General features: G+C 45.0%; 1 protein-coding gene across 1 annotated transcript in view; it reads right to left on the bottom strand.

Annotated features, from left to right (window-relative positions):
- ABCA4 (ATP binding cassette subfamily A member 4) overlaps positions 1-24,014 on the bottom strand; it is a 255,198-nt gene that overhangs the window by 210,775 nt on the left and 20,409 nt on the right. Inside the window, exons 4-5 of the mRNA XM_073571415.1 lie at positions 21,495-21,634; positions 15,393-15,520 (exon numbers count right to left, since the gene is read on the bottom strand). Of these exons, the coding sequence (XP_073427516.1) occupies positions 15,393-15,520; positions 21,495-21,634 (268 nt within the window). The remainder of the gene's footprint in view (positions 1-15,392; positions 15,521-21,494; positions 21,635-24,014) is intronic.

The following is a 24,014-nucleotide window of genomic DNA, read 5'->3' as shown; positions in this document are numbered from 1 at the left end:
TTACAAGCTCAGGGGCTCGTGACTCGGAGTCCAAGAACCCTTCTTTGGAAGCCCACTCTCTCTCGTCAGTCACTTTTCTTTAGGATCATAATATCCCTCGCCTTAGTCTCCTTTCACCATGGAACACCCTGTAGGCAGCACTGTTCACTTCGCACTCCAAACTCGAATTCCCTAACTCACAGGAAGCAGTCACTTGCCCTAACACTAACCCTACCCACTATGGGCTAATCCCAAGCCTTAACTCCTAGCTCCAAAGACATACTGATAGGGAATTTAGATTGTGAGGCCCATTGGGGGCAGTGATGATAATGTATGTAAAGCGCTGTGGAATAAGATACCGCTATACAAGCAAAGCATAATAAATAAATAACTTACCCTATTCGTCACTACCTATGCTAGAGTCAACTATCTACATCCCTATACTAACTGTCCAATAACACTATACATTAGTCATATTACTTAGCTTACATCACTACACACTATACATAACCATATCACAATACATTAGTAATTCACATTACACAATATATACACAATTCACATGACATTACAACAATAAAACTTGTTTCTTTAAGGGGGAATCATGGGCAGCGCGTCCATATCCTTACACAGTGTTGCAGTACGTGACACCTTTTATTTTATTTCCCGCACACGAACCAGGAGAAGTTTAGCCCTTTACACATAATGGTAGTAGTAGTATTACAAATCCAATGACTTAATAGACTTCCCGTCAGGGGGTTTGTCCTGAGAAGCCCGGAGTAGTTAACATGTCAGAAAGTGATCACTTGATCTTAGCATTTCAGTCAGTGAAAGTGTTATCAGTACGCCCCGATTAGTCTGGCAAACGAGGTAATAGGCCTCATACACACAGCGGACATATTTATCTGCTGAGAACATAATGGAAAGTCTTTTCTTACAAATCAATATGGGAAATGAGGAATCATCAGAGTAGAACTAATGTCGGCCGGGCTGGATTCGGTTACCTATTACTGGTTCTCATTTTAAGAATAAATGTATGCCTGACTGAGAGAGATGACTGAACCGATTGGGCTGAAGCATAATACCGCCATTCACAGCACGTTCAGCAATATGGAGACAGACAGTCATTACTCCACTTCTGTGCAAGAGAAGCCAACATGGCACAATCAACGCACAAGCCCAATCTCCAAGACATCATTTCATTTCTTACTGCTAAAACCGTAAGGAATCTCTCGTTTCCTCTCGGAATCAATTTTCTATATTAATAAGAAGCCCGATTCATAGTTTCTCTTCTGAATTATCCCAATAGGGAAACAATAAATGTATGAAAAAGTTTCTTTCCAAAGCCTGGATGTCTAGTTGGATGCCACTCAATTGGCACAATTCGGTTTTGCAGGAAACAAATATTGATTTCTTAAAGCATTGTCCACCAGACAAAAAAATTTTTTTAAAGGGAAACTATCCTCAGAAGAACATGAATTATTGTTTATATCAAGTGTTAAATGGTTTTGTTTTTTTTCATAAATTGTTCTCCATGTATTTTTTTCCATATTACAATCTGTATTAAAAATTAAAAAAGTAGAAATCTTGCAGTTTTCACACTGGCCACTGTTTTTTTTTTAGAACTATACTTCCCGTAGTTTCAGGAAATCCACGTTGTGACAAAGTCACTGGTAAAGTGAAGTAGGTGAGATATGTTTTACTATGCTTAATGGCGTCAGTGATATAAAACCCAAAGTTTTTTCCTCCAGCACACTAAGTGAGGTGAGGGGTTAAGCTAATTTGTATAATGGACTGGATTTTATGTGGACATCCATAGAGCGGGTGGGAGGATGTCCACCTTATCTCCACCCAGGGAGTGGTCTGAGGCTTAAATAGCTGGACTCCAGAGGCAGTCTTGGCTTAACAGGGCTGTTTAAGTTTTGTGGTTTTCCTGTTTTGCCTGAAGGGCTGTGTTTTACTTTTGCCTTCATGTTGGTTTATGCCGTTATATAAAAAACCAACAGAAGGTTTAAAGAGAAGGGGTGTTCCTGTTTTCTACCTCCGTGTACTGCTGAGTGAACCGATCTGCCACAACATGTACATAGACAATGATCAGACTCTTGGGCTATTATAATTGGTGGATCCTTTTTATTTGTATCACAACGCGTATTAAAAATAAAAAAATAAAAATCTTTCAATTATTGCACTGACCACTGGAATTTTTTGTAGTCTCAGGAAATGCACATGCACATTAGTCACAATGATCAGACTCTGGTCCTAATGTGATAGGTGGGCCCTGTGTTATCAGCTGTGAATAGAAGTGTTACCTGTCATTGTAATCCTGCCTCTGATGATAAGGAGCCTGCTGAAAACTCGTACAGGAAGTAGGAATCTAAAGGTACTGTCACACTTAGCGACGTACCAGCGATCCCGACCAGCGATATGACGCGGTCAGGATCGCTGGTACATCGCTAAGTGGTCGCTAGTGAGCTGCCACACAGGCAGATCTCACCAGCGACATCGCAGGGGTCGGGGGTCGCTACTTACCTGTCAAATGAGGCGATCCTGACATCCTCCCGCCTGCGTCCACACATCGCTCGTCGTCACAGCAGGAAGCCCCAGCAGGAAGCTGACGACGAGAAACGGTCCAGAACGTTCTCGCGCCATCAGCGATAACCATCGGGGGAGCCGGTCGGAGGTAAATATCAGACATAGCGATATCGCTAGCAATATCGCTATAACGTCACAAAAACCAGTGACGTTATAGCGATATTGCTAGCGATATCACTTAGTGTGACAGGCCCTTAAAAAAGCCCCAGTGGCCAGTGTGAAAATTGCAAGATTACTAATTTTGCTTTTTAATTAAAAAAAAATAAATGAAGCACAAAAATCTGATATAAACAGATGATTTTCTGATTATAGCCTGCCTTTAAAAGGGCTAAGACTGGTATAAAAAAAATTAAAAGAATTGATACTCACCCTGCCCATATCCCAGCAGTTTCCATTCTGACTCTTAAGGCTTGCGCACACTACCGATTTTCTCGGACGAGTGCTATCCTTGGATTTCATGGATTGCACTTGTACCCATGATATTTTATGGGGCTGTGCACATGTCTGATTTTTTTCTCAGACCGAGTAGCCCGTAGAAAAAAAATCGGACAAGCCCTTTACAGATCTTATATATTTAAGCATATGTGTAAAATCGACCCAAATTGCCAAAACCTTCTATCCCTCTAAAGGATTTACAGTCTCATAGAAATAAGGTTTTAGTATTGAGTTGGAAAGCAGAGTGATTAACTTCATGTCACTCACTTATATAGGCAATGTCTGCAAATAAATTCACGTGGTGACGACAACCCGTCCGTAAAGGCACAGTCCACAAGATATAAACTTTTAAGTGACTTCTGGAAGTGCAGCAATATTGGCCTTTAAATTCACTTCTCAAAAAAAGTCAAATTTCATTTTGTCAGGCTGTTCCCCTAAAACTTAGTTTTGCTATCGTTTGCCGAGATGCTAATCCAATAGGGACAATCCCTGTTGTCGTTTTTTCAATTATGGCTGGAACAACAAATCAAAAAAGTGGAAATGATCATCTCTGTAAGTAAAGAAACCCCAGAATTATTAACTAGTGACCTACTAATAAATGGCTATTTTTTTTGCACTTTATCATTACTGCTTTTTTTTTTGAACGCAGCCATTTTTTCTGAAATAAAAGACAGCAATAAAATCCTTGGATATCTTTATGGTTCATGACGGCTACAGCTATGGCGCTATGGACTGAAAAATTGCAGATATGCATCAGTAGTATTGTAGATGTCACATTTGGTATTACAACGACTGAAATCCTTGTTAAAATCAGCAGCATAACTTGGGAGAAAAGTCAAATTTCTTCCAAGATTTTCTGCAGGCAAATCTGCAATGGAAAATCTGCTGTGTACATCCCCCATGTAAACATGTCCTAAATATGGCATATGTGTCAATGTCTGCCCTTCCGGCAAGGGGCGACTACCCTAGTTCCCTTTTTTTCAATTACATAAAGTTCTGTTTGTAGTGGGAGATTAGGAGTTAATTTTTCAGCATTTGTTCTCCCTTGTGTGGCCTGGATGGGGCTGCAGACTATATCAGCTTCTGAAAACTTGCAGTCCACTCTCAGTCATAATTTGACTTGCTCCAATAAAAGTTTCTGGTATCCTAGTTCACTCCATTCCATATTTTGACTGTGGCTCATTTTTTTACTACTCTTCAGGCTTGTGATTTTGTCTCTGTACTGACCTCCTGGTTCTGACCCGGCTATCGGACTATTCCACTTGCCAGCTCACACCACCGAACTACAGCTAACTCCATGGCCCCAGCTTAGGGGTCCTTGTTAAGTCTAGATCCCTGTATAAGGGTTAAAGAGTGAAGGCCAGGACAACCTCTGGGATCTGGAAAATGGAGTAGCAAGTACGAAGTCTGTACGTGGTAGCCATCTTTAGTGCTCCCCTTTGTTTTTAACTTGTGTTTTGCTGCAGTGAGCTGGTAGATAATTAGCTCACTGCTGACAGCCATGGGCAGGGCTCCCTTCTACATAAACTTCTAGCTGACTGACTCTAGAAGCTAGCTATTGGAGTGTTTAGCGAACAGTAGGCTCTCTCTGATCTTGCCTTGACTTGGGTCTTGTGGTTTGTTTTTTCTTTTGTTCACACTCTGGCTTGAATTCTGACTCCTGATTTTGTCCTTGATGTGACTTCTCGGCTTTGACCCTGCTTGGCGACCATTCTTGCCTCTGGACGGTAGCCCTTGCAAGGTTGCTATCCACTGGATCCTGTTGTAAAACCAGATCCCTGTATAGAAGTTAAAGGGTATCTGGGTTTCTCTGGAATTTGCCAGATGTAGTGGCTTGTGCCAAGTCTGTCCAAGGTAGCCTTTTTGAGCTTGTGGCCTCAGATTGGAGTAGCAATGGCAAAATCAATTTGCACAACTGCATTTCCATTGGCCAAGTCAATAATCTGTAACCCTTGGATGAGAGACCTGCGAATATCCTTACCCCCCAGCATTCCAAGCTTTTTTTTTGTGGCTGGTGCAGCATCCTGTGTGCGTCCTAACGTAATAATGACGTTGTGCCAGCCTGGTTAGTCAAAAGAAGAGCTGGGAACGATGAGAGGTAAGCAAATTTGCAGGACACCCATCTAGCGGTTACAGATTACTGATGGCAAATGGACGAGAGTCCTGAAAATCGATTCTCCTATATTTGCAAAGGATCATAGTGTTCAGGTGTTTGGAATTCAACTACCCAATCCTTTTGCGGATTCTGGCAGCAGGTCTCTAGAGATCACAGGATCACTGCCGAACCAAGCGTTCCTGTGTATGGGAGAATCAGAAGACATGGCTGCCCCATTAAGCTGTAGGTTAAGTTTAATGGGACTTATCGTTTCTTTGTTACATTTTGCACTAATTGCATTAATCTGAGTAAAACCAATAAGTAATGTAATCAACGCATGAAAAACCCGACTTGTCAGACCAGATAATAGGTGAAATAAATGTGTTCGAGCCTTTCTCCTCCCTTTCTGTGACTCAAGATACTTTCTGTAATTAGGCTTCATTTATGATTCCAGCACTGGGCTTTACAAAGTGAATAAATCTTCTCTTTCCTGGCATTTCCCAGAAATTGAGTGTCACAAGAAGAGTGCAGTAGTGATAACAAGAGCTGAGTCAATGTGAGCAGAATGATCCGCTACATATCCTTCATTATCTGCACTGGTGACTAATACTGGAGTGGTTGGTGTCAGGGTGAGCTTTATGGAGACGTCAGCTTCTGGTTCTGGCTACTAGAATGCTGACCTATTGATCTGAGCCTGAATACAAATAAAGTATCTATAAAGAACAGAATGGAGATTACTCACATGAGGTGGTGGAGAATAACCCCAAAATACTGCATCTGATAAGCTGATTACTAAGAATTACTGTAGTCCATTTTGCTGACTCAATATCTCACAACTAAGTAACCGTGTGCAGACGACAACTAATAGGTCCAATTAATCTGATTATGGTGCACCCAACTTTGCTCATACGAGGCTTATACAAGAGCGATGACCATGGTTACAAATAAATCCATGAGAACAGATGTTGGCTGGAGCAATTTCTTTACTTACATACATGTATCACATACACTGACTGCACATACAGTTACATATATGTATTGTATACACCCTGTAAACTCAATGCTTGATATCAGGGTATATTATCAAGTCACAGAGCTACAGGTGCGGTTTTATTTTATCTATACACTGTGTATATTGCAATTAACTGATTCACTGCTTTCATTAAAGGGTTTGTCCGACATTAGGCGACAAGTCTGCAATCACTGTGACTGCAGACTTGAGAATCTTCACATCGCATGCTGTGAGGATGCTACAGTGACGGCGCTGGGAGTGGCTGGCGTGTGACTGCAAGTATGTGATTTGCATACATGTGGTCACGTGCCAACTAGATGGGCGCCGCCTCACTCAATGCAAGTCTAGTTGGTCTCAGACAAGTCTAGTTGGAATGTGGCAGGGAGTATGCATATCACATACTTGCGGTGACATGACTCCCTGCTTCCGGCGCCAGCAAGGAAGTATCCTCACCATGCGCACAATGTGAGGATTCACAAGTGTGCAATCACTGCAGACTTTCTAGCCTATGGCCGTGCAAATGCTTTGGGCTCATACTCACATACGAGAAACTCGGACAATTCTCGCACGTCAATACTCGGCACTGCCACCGGCATTCGGATGGGATCGGAGCGATCAGGTGCACAGAAATACATGCAGCTAAAGGCTCCGATCCAAGTGCCTGCGGCAGTGCCGGGTATTGACGTGCGAGAATCGTCCAAGTTTCTCGCATGTGAGTATGAGCCCTTTAACAAAAGGTCTCAAGAGAGATTATGTATCTTAAAGGTACTGTCACACGATATGACACGGTCAGGTTCGCTTGTACATCGCTAAGTGGTCGCTAGTGAGCTGCCACACAGGCAGATCTCACCAGCAACATCGCAGGGGTCGGGGGTCGCTACTTACCTGTCAGATGAGGCGATCCTGACATACTCCCGCCCGCGCCCACGCGTCGCTCGTCGTCACAGCAGGAAGCCCAGCAGGAAGCTGACGACAAGAAACGGTCCAGGACGTTCTCGCCCGATCAGCGATAACCAGCGGGGGAGCTGTCGGAGGTAAGTATCAGACATAGCGATATCGCTAGCGATATCGCTAGCGATATCGCTATAACGTCACAAAAACCAGTGACGTTATAGCAATATTGCTAGCGATATCGCTTAGTGTGACAGGCCCTTAAAGGTTATTCTCAACTTGTGTGTCCAGTAATACATTGTGCACAGTCATTCAATTCCGTGTTATTGAGGGACGCACGCTTCTTTAAGGAAAAATAATGGTTCAGTAGCTTCATCCTACTGCTGAGCTTATGCTACTATGACAAATTAGCTGTCTATCAGTGCTTACTCTGAAGTCTACAGTGTTAGCAGTATATTTGCATATAGCGATAACAGGGCCTTTGAACAAGCCCATGGCTTGGGAAAGTCAGAGCAGTGATTGAGAGAACGACTTGGAAACCGCCAGTGATCGATGGTGGAGGCCTGGGAATTGGAATTTTGCAGGACTGATAACAGGTCAGGAGCTGATAGGGAGTGGGTGGTTAGCATCTAACTGCTATATACAAATCAATTGGATGGAGAGGGGAGACTGATATCTCAGGAGTTAACTCCTCAGCCTGGAATGTAACTGTTGGAATATGCGGCCAGGTTCTGGTGGCTGAGCTCCTCGCCAATAAGCTTGTAAACTATGCAAGATAAAAGCTCTCATAGCAGGAGAATAACAGAAGGTACCTTCCCTTCTGCTTTCAAACATGTCACAATCAAGACTATCCTTAAAAAGCCAACCCTCAACCCAACTGCTATGTCCAGCTATTGCCCAATATCACTGCTCCCATTTGCTTCCAAACTCCTGGAGCTGCACGTCCACGCTGAACTTTCCTCCCACCTCTCATCTAACTTGCTCTTTGACAATCTACAATCTGGTTTCCGCCCCCATCACTGCACTGAGACAGCCCTGACCAAAATTACGAACGACCCATTTACAGCCAAAGCAAACGGACAATACTCTATACTCCTGCTTCTAGACTTTTCCCTACATTCGACACAGTTGACCACTGCCTCCTACTACAGATCCTCTCCTCCTTTGGCATCAAAGACCTCGCCCTATCCTGGATCTCCTCATACCTTTCCAACCGCACATTCAGCGTCTCCAACTCCCATACTACCTCCTCATCCCACCCTCTCTCGGTTGGAGTCCCCCAAGGCTCTGTTCTAGGACCCCTACTCTTCTCAATTGTTAGGAGTTGGGTTCCTGTCGCTGCACAGCGGGAATCCCGAGCCTTGCTTCCAGCGGTCTTCCATTCCTCTCCAGCCGCAGAGGAGGTTGCTCAGCAAACTCGTCGGTTCCGGCGCTCTGCCCAGACCAGCTCCGTGGGTTTGCTTACTGCCGCCACCTCTGGCACAGCTTTGGCAATGCAGGCTGCTCAGCAGCAAGATTCTCCAGGGACTAAGTCCTCATGTCGGGCCACTGAGCATGCCCGTGGAGTGATCTCCAATTGGAGATTGAAGGTCACGTGCTCAGGTCCTGCTCCTGTTCGGATTGGCCCATCCGAGAAGCCAGGAAGGTCACGGACGCTCGCGGCTATAAAAGGTTCGCATGGCCGCTCGGCCATGCGCTAGAATAGACTGTATTTTCAGACTATGAGGAGTGAGTGGTGTATGTGGGTCGCCCTCCCAGGGCCGTGGGGTACTCGGTACCGGGCCGGTATCAGTGGGATGTGTCACAGAAGCAGTGACCCGGACCGTGGCCCTGGGCACCCAAGTACTGGGGAAATTGTGAATGGTGGAATGTAGTTAGATAGAGTAGTTCGTGACGCCACCTGTGGTGTTCGGCATGTGAGGTGTTAGGCCGACGCTGCTTGCAGATCCTCTGGGGCTGGTGACATGTTGCAGCCAAGATGGTGAAGCTCCCCACAGGTGGAGCTGTAGCCCCAGGGCAGTGTGGATGTAGGGGAAGAGGAGAGGCGCAGGCGGTGTAGAAGCTGGTACCCAGATGTAGCGGTGCTGGGTGTGTTGGCGCAAGAATCAATGGAGGACACCAGGGCTTGTTGTTCCAAAGCTTTACTCACAGTCTGTAGTACACACAGGTGCCTGCCTCCGTACTGTGTCCTCCAGGTCAGGGACTCAGCCAACCTCCAGGCAAGATGGAATGCTCCCTTCCCACGCTCCTCCAACATGTGCCTTTCTGAACGTCTCCTTTTATAGTGCCTTTTAGTGTGAAGATCTCCTAGTACTGAGTTACACTGGAGTTCCTCCTATCAGATGTTCCCAAGAACGCTACTTGTACGGCAGACAGCTGTAGCCTGCTTCGGGGACTCCTTACTCCTGAGTCCCGGCTCTCTATCCATGTTGCTGTTGTGCCCCCAAGTCTTAGATGGGAGTAATGCATTTACAGCCCACTACTCTACCGGTGTCTGCTGCAGAACCATTAGTGTCCATACAACCTCGGGGACCGGGCCCCGGCCTTGCGCTTAGAACTTCTAGGCAGGGTTCTTCCTCTAACCCACGTCCTCTGTGTTCCCTTATTCTCCTATGTTCTGTACTAGTCTTTCTTTCTTATGGAACCTCAGGCTTTAGTTCAATGTCTTTTTCCTTTCCTTTCCTGTGCCAGCAGACCTGAGTCACTCAGGTCTGCTGCAGCACTCCTTCCTCCATCCCTCTCTCAGGGATCTTCTTTCCTCACTCCTCTCTGAGTGACTCTCTCACTGACTTCTGACTGACTGACCTCAAATCCTAAACCTTCCCACTCTTTTATGTATTCTCAACTCCACCCACCTCCCAGCACGTTTCGTGTTCCAAACAGGGAGCCACCAAAGGTGCTCTCATACACTCTAAGCAAAGAGCCGCAATGTGGCTTTGCTGAACTACCCTGTTGTGTGGGGTGCGAGTGTTGGAGCGTGGTCAGGAGTTCCCACCTTACCTGGATAGTGGGGCACCACACCTTAGGAGAAGGTGCAGTACCTCTGTGGCGACTGAGCCTCAGGGGCGCCACATATGCATGTATGAATGTCTCTGGTGACTGACTCATTATGAAACCCCTACCCTTGGCACGCATGTGTTGTGCAGCCTAGCTTGCTAGCGCCCAGGCTTAGGCCTAGGTAGGTCAGAGTTTGAGTCAGGCATTAGCCATCATCAGTGACTCGGCACGCCATCGTGCCCCGTGCTCCACACTCCATAGCCAGCGTCTATAGCGGCGCTCGTGGCAGCGATGCCGCGCTCAGTGGGCCTAGAAGGACTCTAACCCCGTGTCCTTGGGGTAGAGTTCTGTGGCCGCTTGCTGTGCGCTCTTTGGCTGGGCTCTGTGAGTTAAACAGGCTCCGGCATCCACGTTCAGCAGCTGTGCGGCTCTGTGAATTAACAGAGTCCGCTCCTGTTCACATTGGGTGACGTAACCCACGTGTGACTGTTTTTACGCCGCTCTATTCTTCCGCCATTACCTAGCAGCAGTGTACCACCTCTGCACGGTGGACCCCGGGCTGTGAACGCACCTACTATTATTTTATAATTTGGTGCGTTCCGCCAGCCCTAACATCAATTTATATCCTTGGCCTGGGTCAACTCATAAAGTCCCATGGATTCCAGTACCACATTTATTCTGATAAACCAAGAAAGGCACATCCAGCCCATGAATGGCAGCGCTTCCCAGGACTCACATCCAAAGATGATATTTCATATTTTTTTATTTCATAGGTTAAAAAAGAAGAGATACAACGTATTTCGGAACGCGTTGTATCTCTTCTTTTTTAACTTTTAACCTATGAAATAAAAAAATATGAAATATCATCTTTGGATGTGAGTCCTGGGAAGCGCTGCCATTCATGGGCTGGATGTGCCTGTCTTGATTTACTCATTCTGTGTGAGCCTGAACCTGGCTCTTTCACTTGGATCCACCCAAGGCAAGCTGCAAGCCCTGTCTACTGAGAACTATCCCAGAAGGAAGGATTTTTGAGGATACACAATCTAAAGCCATATTAGTCTTCTATCAGGTGAGTGCATAAAATTGTGCACCCTTTAAAGACTACAATATTGTGTTTACGCACTTAGGGCGCCGCGATTTGTCTGTTCTTCTCTCCCAAACAGGGTTTTTTTTGCACCTTTATTCTGATGACACTCAGATCTACCTCTCTGGCCCAGACGTCATCTCTCTGCTGTCCAGAATCCCGCAGTGTCTATCAGCTATATCCTTCTTCTCCTCCTCTCGCTTCCTCAAGCTCAATGTTGACAAATCTGAACTCATCATCTTTCCTTCATCTCACAGATCTTTCTTACCTGACCTATCTATCACAATTATGCTTTCCCCAGTACTGGACGTCCGCTGCCTCGGAGTAACCCTTGACTCTGCCCTGTCCTTCAAACCGCACATCCAAGCTCTTTCTACCTCCTGTCGCCTCCAGCTGAAAAATATTTCCAGAATCCGTCCTTTCCTCAACCCTCGATCTACTAAAATGCTTGTGCACGCCCTCATCATCTCCTACCTTGACTACCGCAACATCCTTTTCTGTGGTCTCCCTGCTAACACCCTCGCACCTCTCCAGTCCATCCTTAACTCTGCTGCCCAACTAATTCATCTTTCTCCTCGCTTCTCCCCTCTGCAAATCTCTTCACTGGCTCCCACTCTCTCAGAGTATCCAATTCAAATTACTAATACTGACCTACAAGGCCATCTACAACCTTTCTCCCCCATATGTCTCTGAACTAATCTCCCAACACCTTCCCTCGCGTAATCTCCGGTCATCCCAAGCCCTCCTTCTCTCCTCCACACTTATTAGCTCCTCACCCAACCGCCTCCAAAACTTCTCCCGAACAGCCCCCATCCTTAGAATTCTTTGCCCCAACACGTCCGACTATCAACTACATTCGGATCCTTCAGACGGAACCTGAAAACCCACCTCTTCAAGAAAGTCTACAGCCTGCAATGACCCTGCTACCTCCTCACCACTACCGGAGATATCACCTCAACCAACACCGGAACTGCTGCAATGACATAAGAATACACATTTAAAGTTGCACTCTAAGAATGGTGATACTGCAGTTAAAGACTTCATATGGTTCTGCAGCAAAACCATCATACAAGGTACCTAAAATGTGCATCTGCTAATATCAATTGTCATGGAAAACTGCAGCCGCAGACGCGCAAGCCCCAAAACCAGACATATTTAGTCGGAATGTGGCCCGATGTATGCAAATCACATATTTGTGCTCACCCGACCACCCGCTCCTGGCATTAGAGAATCCTGACAGCGTGCACAATGCGCAATGTGAGGCTTCACAAGTTTGCAGTCACATAGAATGATTGCAGACTTGAGCCCCAAGCCTAGACAATCCCTTCAAGTATGGGCAAGAGAATAATTTTCTTTCTTATAAACTCACTCAGCATTGCCTAAATTGTTTTTTTTTTTGTTGTTGTTTTTTTTAAACATTGGTTGTGAATAACATTTCCACTTTAATTCACAGCCCATCAGATCACGACCCAGCCCTGGCCTCTACTAAACTTTTTGCTTACTGATCTTGCTGGAAATGCCAGTAGTTGTGTCGGTCTAAATGAATACCTGTCACAAAGTATCTGATCACAATGAGTAAAAGATTAACTGAGATTACACACAAGTGACTTATTGTTTATAGAAACAACTGGAGCAAGAGACACATACCGATCCGACAGCACAAAGTATTATCTCTCCGGCATAAACTGTGTCACGTAATAATATTTGCAAATATGAAATCGGCGCACAAATCACATAATGATTTCAGAGTGAGGAGTGTCCTCTGTTTCATAATACGGATTAATACGCAGCTTCCTGCCATTACCGAATACACTCTCATATGATACTGTACTCAGGGGCGAAACTAGAAAAGGCTGGGTCCCATAGCAAACTTATGAGTCTCTTCTTCCCTTTATGCACATTCCTGACAAGTTACATAAAACAAAGTCTACCGGCAAACAGAATAGTGTCGCCCTGAGTGCAGCAAAAAGTGACAGTGCCACACACTTTATTCATGTGTTCCTGGGGTGGCACATTGTATCTGTACTCCCATACTGTGATGTCCCTTTGGTGCCCTTTCACAATAATAATGTCCCCTTAATGTCCCCACCTTAGTTCCGAACACACAGTACTTAAAAGAAATCTGTCACCCCCAAGATGTATATGAATATGACCTATTAATATAGGCATAAAGGTGATAGAAATGTTACACTAGTCCTTGCTTTATGCCTCATTAAAGGTCTTGTTGCTGAGAAATGTTATATTCTTTCCTTATGCTAATGCTCTCTTCCAGGCTCTGCGGCGTGCAGTGCCTAAAAGAAATCCCTGCCTCCTGTCTTCATTATAATACTACCCCCCTCATCCAGTAAAATTGGCTCTCAGCTCATTATAATGCTCCCTTAGGGCCCACACATATTGAAATGCCCCCTTTGTCCCCTACACCCAATATCAAGTCCTGCCAGAGCCCCCACGCAGCATAATACCCCATTTGTAATACCCACGTATGTTGTATATTGTGCCCTAAAGGAGCACTCCTCCTATCAAATTGATAATTCTTCTCATTTTTATTAGGTCTATGACATCACATGACTACAAACAGACTAGCTGAATCCTTCTACGCTCTATGTACTTTTAAATGCATGAGTCAACATTAGAACTACAATTCAACATCACTGCAAAGTCTCTGGCAGGGGAAGGAGGGAGAAGCTGGGTTAGGAGTTGAAGAGGGGGTGGAGGTGTGCTGCCAGGGACTTTACAGTGATGTAGTATTATAGTTCTAATGATGACTTAGGGTACCGTTACACCTAGCGATGCACCAGCGATCCCGACTAGTGATATGACGCGGTCAGGATCGCTGGTGCATCGCTAGGTGGTCGCTAGTGAGCTGCCACACAGGCAGATCTCACCAGCGACATCGCTGGGGACGGGGATCGCTACTTACCTGTCAGACGCGGCGATCCTGCGTCCTCCCGCCCGCGTCCACGCGTCGCTCATCGTCACAGCAGGAAGCGCCGCAGGACGTGACCGACGAGGAATGGTCCAGCAGCTTCTCGCGCGATCAGCGATAACCAGCGGGGGAGCCGGTCGGAGGTAAGTATCACATGCAGCGATATCGCTAGCAATATCGCTGTAACGTCACAAAATCGGTGATTTTACAGCGATATTGCTAGCGATATCGCAGTGTGTCACGGGGGCTTTATGCAGGGAAAAGAGACTTCTTGTTTCTACATAGAGCTTAGAAGGATTCAGCTAGTCAGTTTCTAATCATGTGATGTCATAGACCTAATGGAAAAGAGAAGAATCAGCTGAGTAGAAAGGCAAAATGAGCAATTGTAAGTACACAGTGCTGTATAATGTGATGACTGCAATATATTAAGAAAATACAAATTTTGATGGGAGGAGGAGGAGTGCTTATTTAATCCTCATTTCTATCCACATAAGAAGTGCTTCTTAAAATAATACCGTAGCCACCCCACAACAAAAAGAGGACCGTACAGCAGGCTTCTTCATCCACGATGGACTTATGCATGGTAAATACAAATTATTTTCTGAGTGGGTCTGGTATGGAAAGTCATGTTTCTCTAGGAGTAACATGCAGGGGTACAGAGAGGAAACCACATTTTGCCTTGCTCATTGTACAGTATTGGTAAAAGCCTTCAATAGGTTGTTCACATACTTTTCCAACTTTTCATATTTTGCTATTGCCATATTATCACTGCAGAACAAGAGTGGTTCGCTCCTCCTGTTAGATGGGTGACATACTGCCTGGAAGAATCATCCCAGATGCCACTATGCAGGTAACTACTTTCTGTAATTAGGGTCCTGATGACATGACTCTGTGACCCAGAGACAAGCCACAGAGTGCGGGGTATTAAACGTAAGTGGTAGTGTTTTGACACCCTAAAGAAGCTGGACTAGAGCCTGTATAATATACGAGACCCACTGGCGGACACAGAGAGAAAACACACCCTGTGCAAGAACAATACATGGGCCCTTTGCAATCTGATAGCTCATCATAATGCACAATTCCACCTTCTCCACCTTGGGCCCCTGTGTGGCTGCACCGGTTGCACCAATGGTATGTCCACCCCTGAGTAGACCGCCCCAGTTGCCAGCCAGAGGAAGCACCAAAAGCTCCCGGTGTAGTGTTGCAAGCCTTACTACAATGGCGACAATGTAACTTAATTCTACTTAGGATAGGGAGACTTGGAACAACAGGCTTTCTTGCTTGGACACCGGGGCAGGTGGAGAGACGAGAGTCTTCCTGCATCATAGACAGTGAAGCTATGAGGATTGTTCTGGTGAAGACAATGGCACTTTGTTCTTACCTGTTCAATTCGCACTTGAGCATTTATGAGCTGATACACCACAGAGTCAGACAGTCCGATGTCTTTTAGCAAAAACAATGTCAGCAATTCATCGTCCTTTAAAATGTCTCTGATTCGTAAACCGCGTCCTGTAGAAAAAAAGGTCACAGGTGAAATGATACAGCAGCAGAGTCCATCATCCTACTTACTCATCGTAGAGCTGAACGATCATCAGGAAGATAATTATCAATCCTAATTCCCCCATACATATGAGCGCTCGCATTGGCCAAGCATTCATGTGAGACAAGAAAAAGCTGCTGCCAAATAATTCTGGCAGCGGCTTATTTTTCCTAAAATCAAAATGAACAGGCACTGAAAAGCCTTCTTTTCAATCTCCACCAATATAATCTTTTGCAAGAGAATCGTGAGTCCCTCATATACATCAGAAGGTTGTGTGTTCCTGTCGCGATCGGCAGGTTCTGCTGACTGCACAGAACCACTTTCTGCTGTAACTAGGCATCATTTTTCATTTCTGTTATAAACTAAAATATGAATTATTAGATATTCTGGATTAGACTGGAATATTACTAAATTGATTCCATAAAGTCATGAATTAGTGCTCTGATATGATGACCTTTCTTTGATTTGCTTCTTTGAAATTGCAGACATATGAGGCACAGTATAACAAGAAACTTTTATGGATGCCATATTATGGAGATTGCATATAATAGAGCTGAAATATGGTCATGTGCATGATGACTGTGGGGTTCAGAGACTGACGTGGAGCACGAAGGTGCCAGAATAGTGTTTTATTTGGGGGGGAAAAACAAGTTGAGGCACATGGGAAACAGGTAACATGGGTCCTGGAAGACAGCAGATAGGTAGCAGAGGTCCTGCAAGACCGGGAACAGATGGCAGAGGTCCTGGAAGATGCAGGCAAACAAGAGACATCCTGGAAGTTTCAGACATGCACACAGCAGAGGTCCTGGAAGGCAGTAAACAGGTAGTATTTGTCATGGAATCCATAGATGGACAGGAGATGTCCTGGAAGCCACAGTTGGACACGTGGCAGAAGTCCTGGAAGACCGGGACAAGGTAGCAGAAGTCCTGAAAGCCGCAGGTAGACAGGAGACATTCTGTAAGCTGCATGTGGACATGAAGCAGAGGTCTGGGAATATGGGGAACAGGTAGCAGAGGTCCTGGAAGACAGCAGATAGGTAGTAGAGATCCTTGAAGACAAGGAACAGGCAGCAGATGTCCCGGAAGCTGCAGGCGGACAAGCGATGTCTTGGTTGCCGCAGGCGGACACGTAGCAGAGGTCCAGGAAGCCACAGGTGGACAGGAGACATCCTGGAAGCATCAAGACGATAGATAGCAGAGGTCCTAGAAACTGCAGACCACTAGCAGTGGTCCTGAAAGACTGCAGACAGGTAGCAGGCAGAATTCTGGAGTAATTAGAAAGTCTTAATACCAAGAAAGGTGTTTATCTTGGCAGGCATTATATAAGCCCAGGCAGATGATCACATGGGATCACGCCGGGTCAGCTGCAAAGCCCGACAATGAGCACAATAGAATTCAGCTGTCCATTATGGGGGAGCAAAGCCTGGATCTGAGACAGGTGCATAACATGAAGGAGGCTCAGTCCTGCCTTTCTCTATTAGGTCCTTTGATTTCTAGGTAAAGTACAGTGGGGCACCATGATACTTTCAATTTTCAATTTAATTTTTTATAATAAATATATTTATGAGTCTCGTAGTGTTGGGATTCTCAGATGTATCAAGGTTGATTTTGTAATTTGATATTGAGATATGTGCTATCTGCTGATTAACATAGGACTGCAAACCCACAAATGTATTATGCGCATGAGGAAGGTCATGTTATAGCTCTATAGTTTGCCTGACAGACAATGGATTGTTCTCCTGTTGGAACATTTTTTTATCTTTTTACTTAAATACAAGTATTTGGTGTTTAAAATCATTTCTGTAATTCAGATTCATTCAACATTTTGCATGATTATTTCTTTTACATGCTCCTTGCTTCCCTGCACATTCAACTTTGATTTGGTCTGTGGTTATAAATCAGCTGAGAGGAACGCAAAAAAGACAGATAAAAGAGTTAGAAAGCCTCCCATTGGATAGTCAGAACGAGCTCACTGATGGATTCTCAGTTAACTCATTCTGCAGCCAGGAATAGATAGTGCAACACAGAGACTATAGAAGGCAAATTGTGCAAATAAAATTTAACAAAATCAATTGCAAAAATGATTTTTAGCCTTAAATACATGCATTTAATAAGGAAAAAAATTATCGCCAAAGGCAGACAGTGCCTCTGACTATTGATTTGTTATGAATACATTTCTATGTACATATTTGCTACCAGAAGGAAACAAAGGGAACAGGCTTCCGACTGTAGCAGTGTGATCGGAATGTGGCTTATATTCCAGGACAAAGTAACAGAACACAAGTTACGATTGTTTAAAATGTTCAGTCGTCTGGTATTTGCCATTCAACAGGGTCTTTTAAAGCCCCACTTAAAACTGACAGTGACTAATGAAGTGGCTGTTACCGTGTAGCTTGAGGACATACAGACATGTGGGTCTGTCTTCCATGCAGAAATCCTAAGTACAGTGTTAACACCTCTGTACTTTCTGATAGACATTGTAGAACGTTCTCCCTGAACTTGCAGTCAATTCCATCCCTAAGAAGCGCAGTATCTGACCTTCAGGCAAAATGATTGCAAAACAAAAACTTGCTTCATACATAGTAAAGGACATCAGGGCGCTCACGAGGTCGTCTCGGTGGAAATGACAAAAATTTAACGTGTTCAATTCGCTCCCGTTTTTGTGACTTTTTGGTCCTTTCCTCATTCCTACTTTGGTCGGTGAAGGGAAAGGGCAGCAGCTCTGGTTGTTTATAGGGCATCTATCGTATCTGAGAAAAACTCAAAAAGTGTAAGAAAATTAGACTTTTCTCAAACACGTATCATTAGTAAATCAGATTATTTCCCTCTGCATTACAAAGTCACTGGTTTCACTTTTAATTTGGCAGAATGAGCTCATAATCTCTTTAATGGGATACATCAGCTGTGATGGAGAGGGGGTACTGATTCTTTATAACATCTGTTTGATCATAAATGAGACTTTGAGCTCCAAACTAGCAGGTTCCGAGTGGATTTATCACTTCACCTGTTTCATCATGTCATCAAGTTGCTGGTCCACAGAATGGTTGGTATAATTGATTTCCTTTTCTTTCCAAAAAGTCAGTAAAAACAAGCCTCAAATATGATGAATAATTCCACCAATGCATTTTATTTGGTAGAAAATTATTGATGGACAAATCAGATGGAAATTTTCTTCACTTTCCACCAGGAGCCTGAACTGCATAGAGAATATTGGTAACCAGTCATTTAATAAGTGATCATAGTACATCATGCAGCAGAGCTAATTCAGTTAATTGTCCAAACCAGGTTAATCTGCTAGAAGAGAACACAGCTGCTTCAAAAGGATTATTTTGCTATAGGAGGACATAACTGCTTCTAAAGAGGTGGCCAAATTTGCACATCAACGAAGCTTAGGATTGCAATACCTGGCCTGAATGCCATGTCTCCTGACCTGAGCTTAGTGCCTTATATATGCTTATGAGGCAGTTTTCTTAGTTTGCTCAGATCAGGAGACTAACTGCTTATGTCGGGTATTGCAATCGGAAAATTATCCATGTTTTACAAATGTATGATTTCTTATACAGATGATAAAAAAGAGGCGCCCCGTGTGTGATGGTAATGCCATCTTGGAGGAGGAATTTTTTTTCTTCTCCAGTAAGATGTCGCTGCCGCGCCTGCGCAGTAGCAGTTTGCATTATGAATATATAATCAGAGCACACATACCCCAAACACCATTGGGGCAGGAGAATCTCATTAACACAAAACTGAAATTAAAGATTAAACAACAGCCATAAGACGGATTTCATCAACCAAGGTATCATTTTAATCAGTATAACAGCGATGACCTGACACTGTCTGTAGGTTACTGTGCACAATTCTGCCGACAGGTTCCCTTTAAATGTGTGAATTTGGCCTAAATCTTTTAGAAGAATCAACAGCAGCAACACCGGAAGACTGTGGAAGTGTTTATTTCACTTATTGCTGAATAATTGTTTATAAAACTACATCAGTCACCATGGACAAAATGTGCAAGGAGTTTGTATGTTCTCCCCGTGTTTGTGTGGGTTTCCTCCGGGTTCTCCAGTTTCCTCCCACACTCCAAAGACATACTGATAGGGAATTTAGATTGTGAGCCCCATTGGGGACAGTGATGACGAAGTATGTAAAGCGCTGTGGAATCATTGGCGCTATATGAGGGAGTAAAATAATTAAATCAGGCAGCAGAACAGATCTCGCAGTGTTTACATGCTATACACTCACAGATTTCCCTCTCACAATGGTATGGCCAAACTCAAAAGCAGCAAGTCTCCCAAAGCTGTCAAAATAGCTGCCAGAGGAGAGCCTGAGTCCAGAAGACACCAGTTTCTATAATCCTATAGGGCCAGAGATTTTATTACTAAAATAGAGAGAATTGTTTAAAATGCTCAAAATGATTCATTTTTGAGAAAGATTTTATATTTTAGAGTTCTCCGACTTCATGAGATTTTTCAGGAGGTGATAGGTGCTTTTTAAGGGTGCTGACTCTGAGTTGGGGTCTGTTTCTGTGAGCTGGTAGGCTGTTCAAGGGTCCTGTAGCTTGGTATCTTTGGTTGCGTCTCATGCATAAGTGCCATCTATGTCTTTTAGTATGGATCATGTGCACTCGCTCATGATTCAAGGGTGTCATGATCCAGGTTGGATTATGACCGATAAATGCGCAAGTAACCTTTTTTTTTTCCTTAAGCTGTGTGCTTAAAGTTAGTTTTGCCCCCGGTGGCCATTAGGGTCATTGCACTGTGGTGGTTTAAGTTCTACTTTTGCCCCCGGTGGCCGTTAGGGTCATTGCACTTTGGTTACTTTAGTTTAGTGCACGTGATTATAAAGCAGGTGTGATTGCTCTGACCTATAAAAGCGTGTCAGGTGTTGCAATCACTGTTGGTGATAATGGTCATTTCAACCATCCTTGGTGGAAGAAGGAGCTAGAGAGAGTTCCTTGCAGCACGGTCAGAGGCCTGGTGTGGAAGGACCCACAGTGAGGAATTCCTTGCAGCTCTGACAATGCTTGGTGATGTAGCAGCTATTCAGGAGGAAATCTACATTCTGGTGGTGGACTCTGTTGCTGGGAGCAAGAGCAACAGAGCAAAGCTAAGTGGTGTTATCCCTGTTTGTACCTTTCCTTTTGTGTGTTTCAGTGCAGTGGTGGGATTAATTTCTGCACCGTCCAATTCACTAGAAAGGGCTAGGTGCATGGCGATCTAGGGTTTTTAGGTATCCTGATCGGCACCAGGTGCAGAACCTGCATAGGGACTGTTAGGAGTGCAGAGACACTGACTCAGGGGAGTGCAGGAGGTCTCCACGTCCCCGTTCCCTATCGCAGGGCACACCATTGTATCGGTTTCGCTGGTGTTTCCCTTTATTATTTAAATGCGCCCTGCTGGAGGCTGTGTATCCAGATAGACGTGTAATACTGAAATTCGCCTGCTGGAGGCGGTGTATCCGGCTGCACGTTATATTACTTAAATTCGCCTACTGGAGGCGGTGTATCCAGGGTCACATGTGTCAGAGTAATTCGCCCTGCTGGAGGCGGTGTGTCCAGTCACACGTAACCATCACAAACGGTATTTGAAGATGTTGTGGTGTGCCAGCAACAATTTCTACCTAAATATGTTTATCAAAACTAGACATATATGCAAATTATTTTATGAACAGGAGTGTTATATAATGGTTTCAAAGGATTTAGTTTAATTAAGTACAATCCTTATATTCTAATGTTGGCACAGGTAACAGACATAACAACAAAGATCTGACTAAAACTCAGATGCTAAGTAAAACGGATGAGATCCCCCTGCCACCGAATTGTTTTATATGTTTTTCCTTTGCAACTGTCTACAATAAAGTCAGGGGAAAGTTATAATTTATTCCTCTATATTTGCCAAGACAAGGAAGTCTAATCTCAAATGAACAGTTCAATGATTTGGAAATTACCATAAACTCTTCCAGGGTTAGTCCGAATGGTATCCATAAAATTGGATATAGTATATAGTTCCTTCCAGATCCGGCCAAAATGCTGTATTTCAGGCTTTTCGAAAAGCACATCTTGGACATCTTTATAAGCTCTTGCAAGGCTTAGAGGAAACAAAGAACAAATGGTTACTTGTTACACAAAATACTAGACCTGCAAACTGATAAAACTTCAGAGACCTGAGCAGTTCTCATGAAACATACCAGGATTATTGTAGATTAACAGACGGCAGCACGAGGTTACTTGGATTTTACAATACACACCGGATTCCCTTTTTTTTTAACAAATACTGTAACCAATTTTACACAAAAACTGTTTTGTCTGTTATAGATACCGTTTTTAATGATTAGTTTTGGGTGTTATTTGGAGTGAGCCTCCAAAAATGCTAAAAATTCTGTTTCTTTGGCTCTCCTGGAAAATTATAGGGCACAATTCATAATTGCTTTTGTGTTTTTTGTTAGTAAAAATGGTTTCTAATAGTGACTTTTTTAATTGCCGTATATTCTTAATTAAATTTTTGCCATTTTTAAGTAGTTAACTTCACTATTTGTTTTTTTTGTGGGATTTTTTGTTAGGCATAGTGGGATTGGGCTTGCTTATCCAGATTTTTTTGGTGACTTATCAAAATGTTACAAGATTTTTGCGCAATATTACTCCAGTACTCTTGCGGAACAAAGAATCTTTTTTCCCCCCATAGTTGAAGACTAACATGAGACATTTTAAATCTTGTTGAAAGTACTTTAAAAAGATGCAAAACAATATTTTAAGAAAGGACTATCATTGAATTTGTACCACTTCATCAAACGTTAGGTGCTGATGTTGATAAATTTGGCACAAAATCTGCCAACGTAAAAAGAAAAGACAAAAAAAAAACCGAATTGCAATACAGAAAATAATGAAACTAGGCCATAGGGTATACAAAAAGTTACAGCCTGTACTAGTATCTAGGCAGCTGATGACAAGCGCAACCTGAAAGCTGAAGAGAGCAGCACCATTATACCCATTTTGCACTGGCATATATATATAGTAGCTGTCACGCTTACCGTCTCCGCCGGCTCCACGCTCACCGCCCCCGCCTCGTGCTCGGCTCCTGCTGCTGCCTCTCTGTCGGATCCCGTGTCGCCCGTGGCCTCCGGGAGCGCCCGCCGCCTCCGGCGCGCTCCCGCGGCGGGCGCGCGCTCGCCTGCACTCCTGTCCTCTGCCTGGGGCGCATGCGCGCCTTGCGCTCCAGATCCCAGTACAGGCCAAGCCAGGCCTTCTCTCCGCCTTCCTGACCCTGCTGACCTGACCCGGAACCCCTGTCTCTATAAGAGGCAGCCTCTTCCTCCAGATCACCGCCTGATCGTCACTTGTCTCTTACTGTGACTCTGGCCCCAGCCTGCCTGCCATTTCCTGCTGCTCCTTCCCTTTCCTCGTGCACCCTGTTTAACCTGGTCCTTGTGTTCCTCCCAGTGCCCGCCATCTCGTGTCCGTGTCCAGCCTGTGCCTGCGTCTGACCCGTGTCTTGCCGTTCCTGCCTTGCCTGCCTGTATCCTTCAGCCTCCGTTCCTGGCTTCCAGTCCTGCCGGTTCCGGTCCAGCTCATTCTTCTGCCTGCCCGCTGCATCTCCTGTTGTGCCCCTCCGTCCTCGGGTACCAGCTGCCGTGGTGAGTAGTTTCCCCTGGGCCTGTCCCTAACGCTCCCTGTATAGGGGGTGGTCCACCTGGTCCGCTCGCCCAGGGGAGGTTCGCTTGCCGCGGTCCAGTGGGTTCACCCTTGGGAACCATCACAGAACGATCAGGCCATGGACCCCGCTGGTACTTCTACCCCGACCCAAAAGGAACTTCTGTTCCTGCGGGAAAATCAAGCGAGGATCATGTCGTTCCTCAAGTCCATGGAGTCTCGTCTCTCGTCACTACAGGCCTCGGATCCAGGGAGTGCCACCCAGATCGCCGGCCTCCAGCTGGAGCTTGCCCAGCAGCGCGACACTCAGGCTCATATCCTGAACTACATGGCCTCGGTGGACAACCGCTTGCTGGCCCTCCAGACCGCGGCCGCAGCCCCGGCACAGCCTGCGGTTCCGCTCCCTTCCCCTCGACTGGCTAAACCCCCGCGATACAGTGGCGACCCCAAGACGTGTAAAGGGTTTTCAAATCAATGCCAGCTACATTTTGAGTTGCTGCCACAACAGTACCCCACTGAACGTGCCAAGGTGGCCTTCATCGTGTCCCACTTAGAAGGAGAGGCTCTAGCTTGGATTAACCCCCTCTGGGAGAGAGACGATCCCGTGGTCACCCAACTCTCCTTTTTTCTAGACACCTTTCGTAAGGTGTTTGATGAACCCGGTCGCCTTGCCTCCGCTACCGAGGCACTGTTCAATCTTCATCAGGGCACGCTCTCAGTAGGTCAGTACGCCATTCGGTTTCGCACCCTGTCCTCAGAGTTGGGTTGGAACAATGAGGCCTTGGTGGGAGCCTTTTGGCGGGGTCTTTCAGGGCGGATCA

The sequence above is a fragment of the Dendrobates tinctorius genome, unplaced genomic scaffold (genome assembly GCF_039654945.1).
Source record: "Dendrobates tinctorius isolate UK_male_01 unplaced genomic scaffold, ASM3965494v1 ptg000029l, whole genome shotgun sequence".
NCBI lineage: Eukaryota > Metazoa > Chordata > Amphibia > Anura > Dendrobatidae > Dendrobates > Dendrobates tinctorius.
This window is presented reverse-complemented; position numbering and strand designations above follow the sequence as displayed.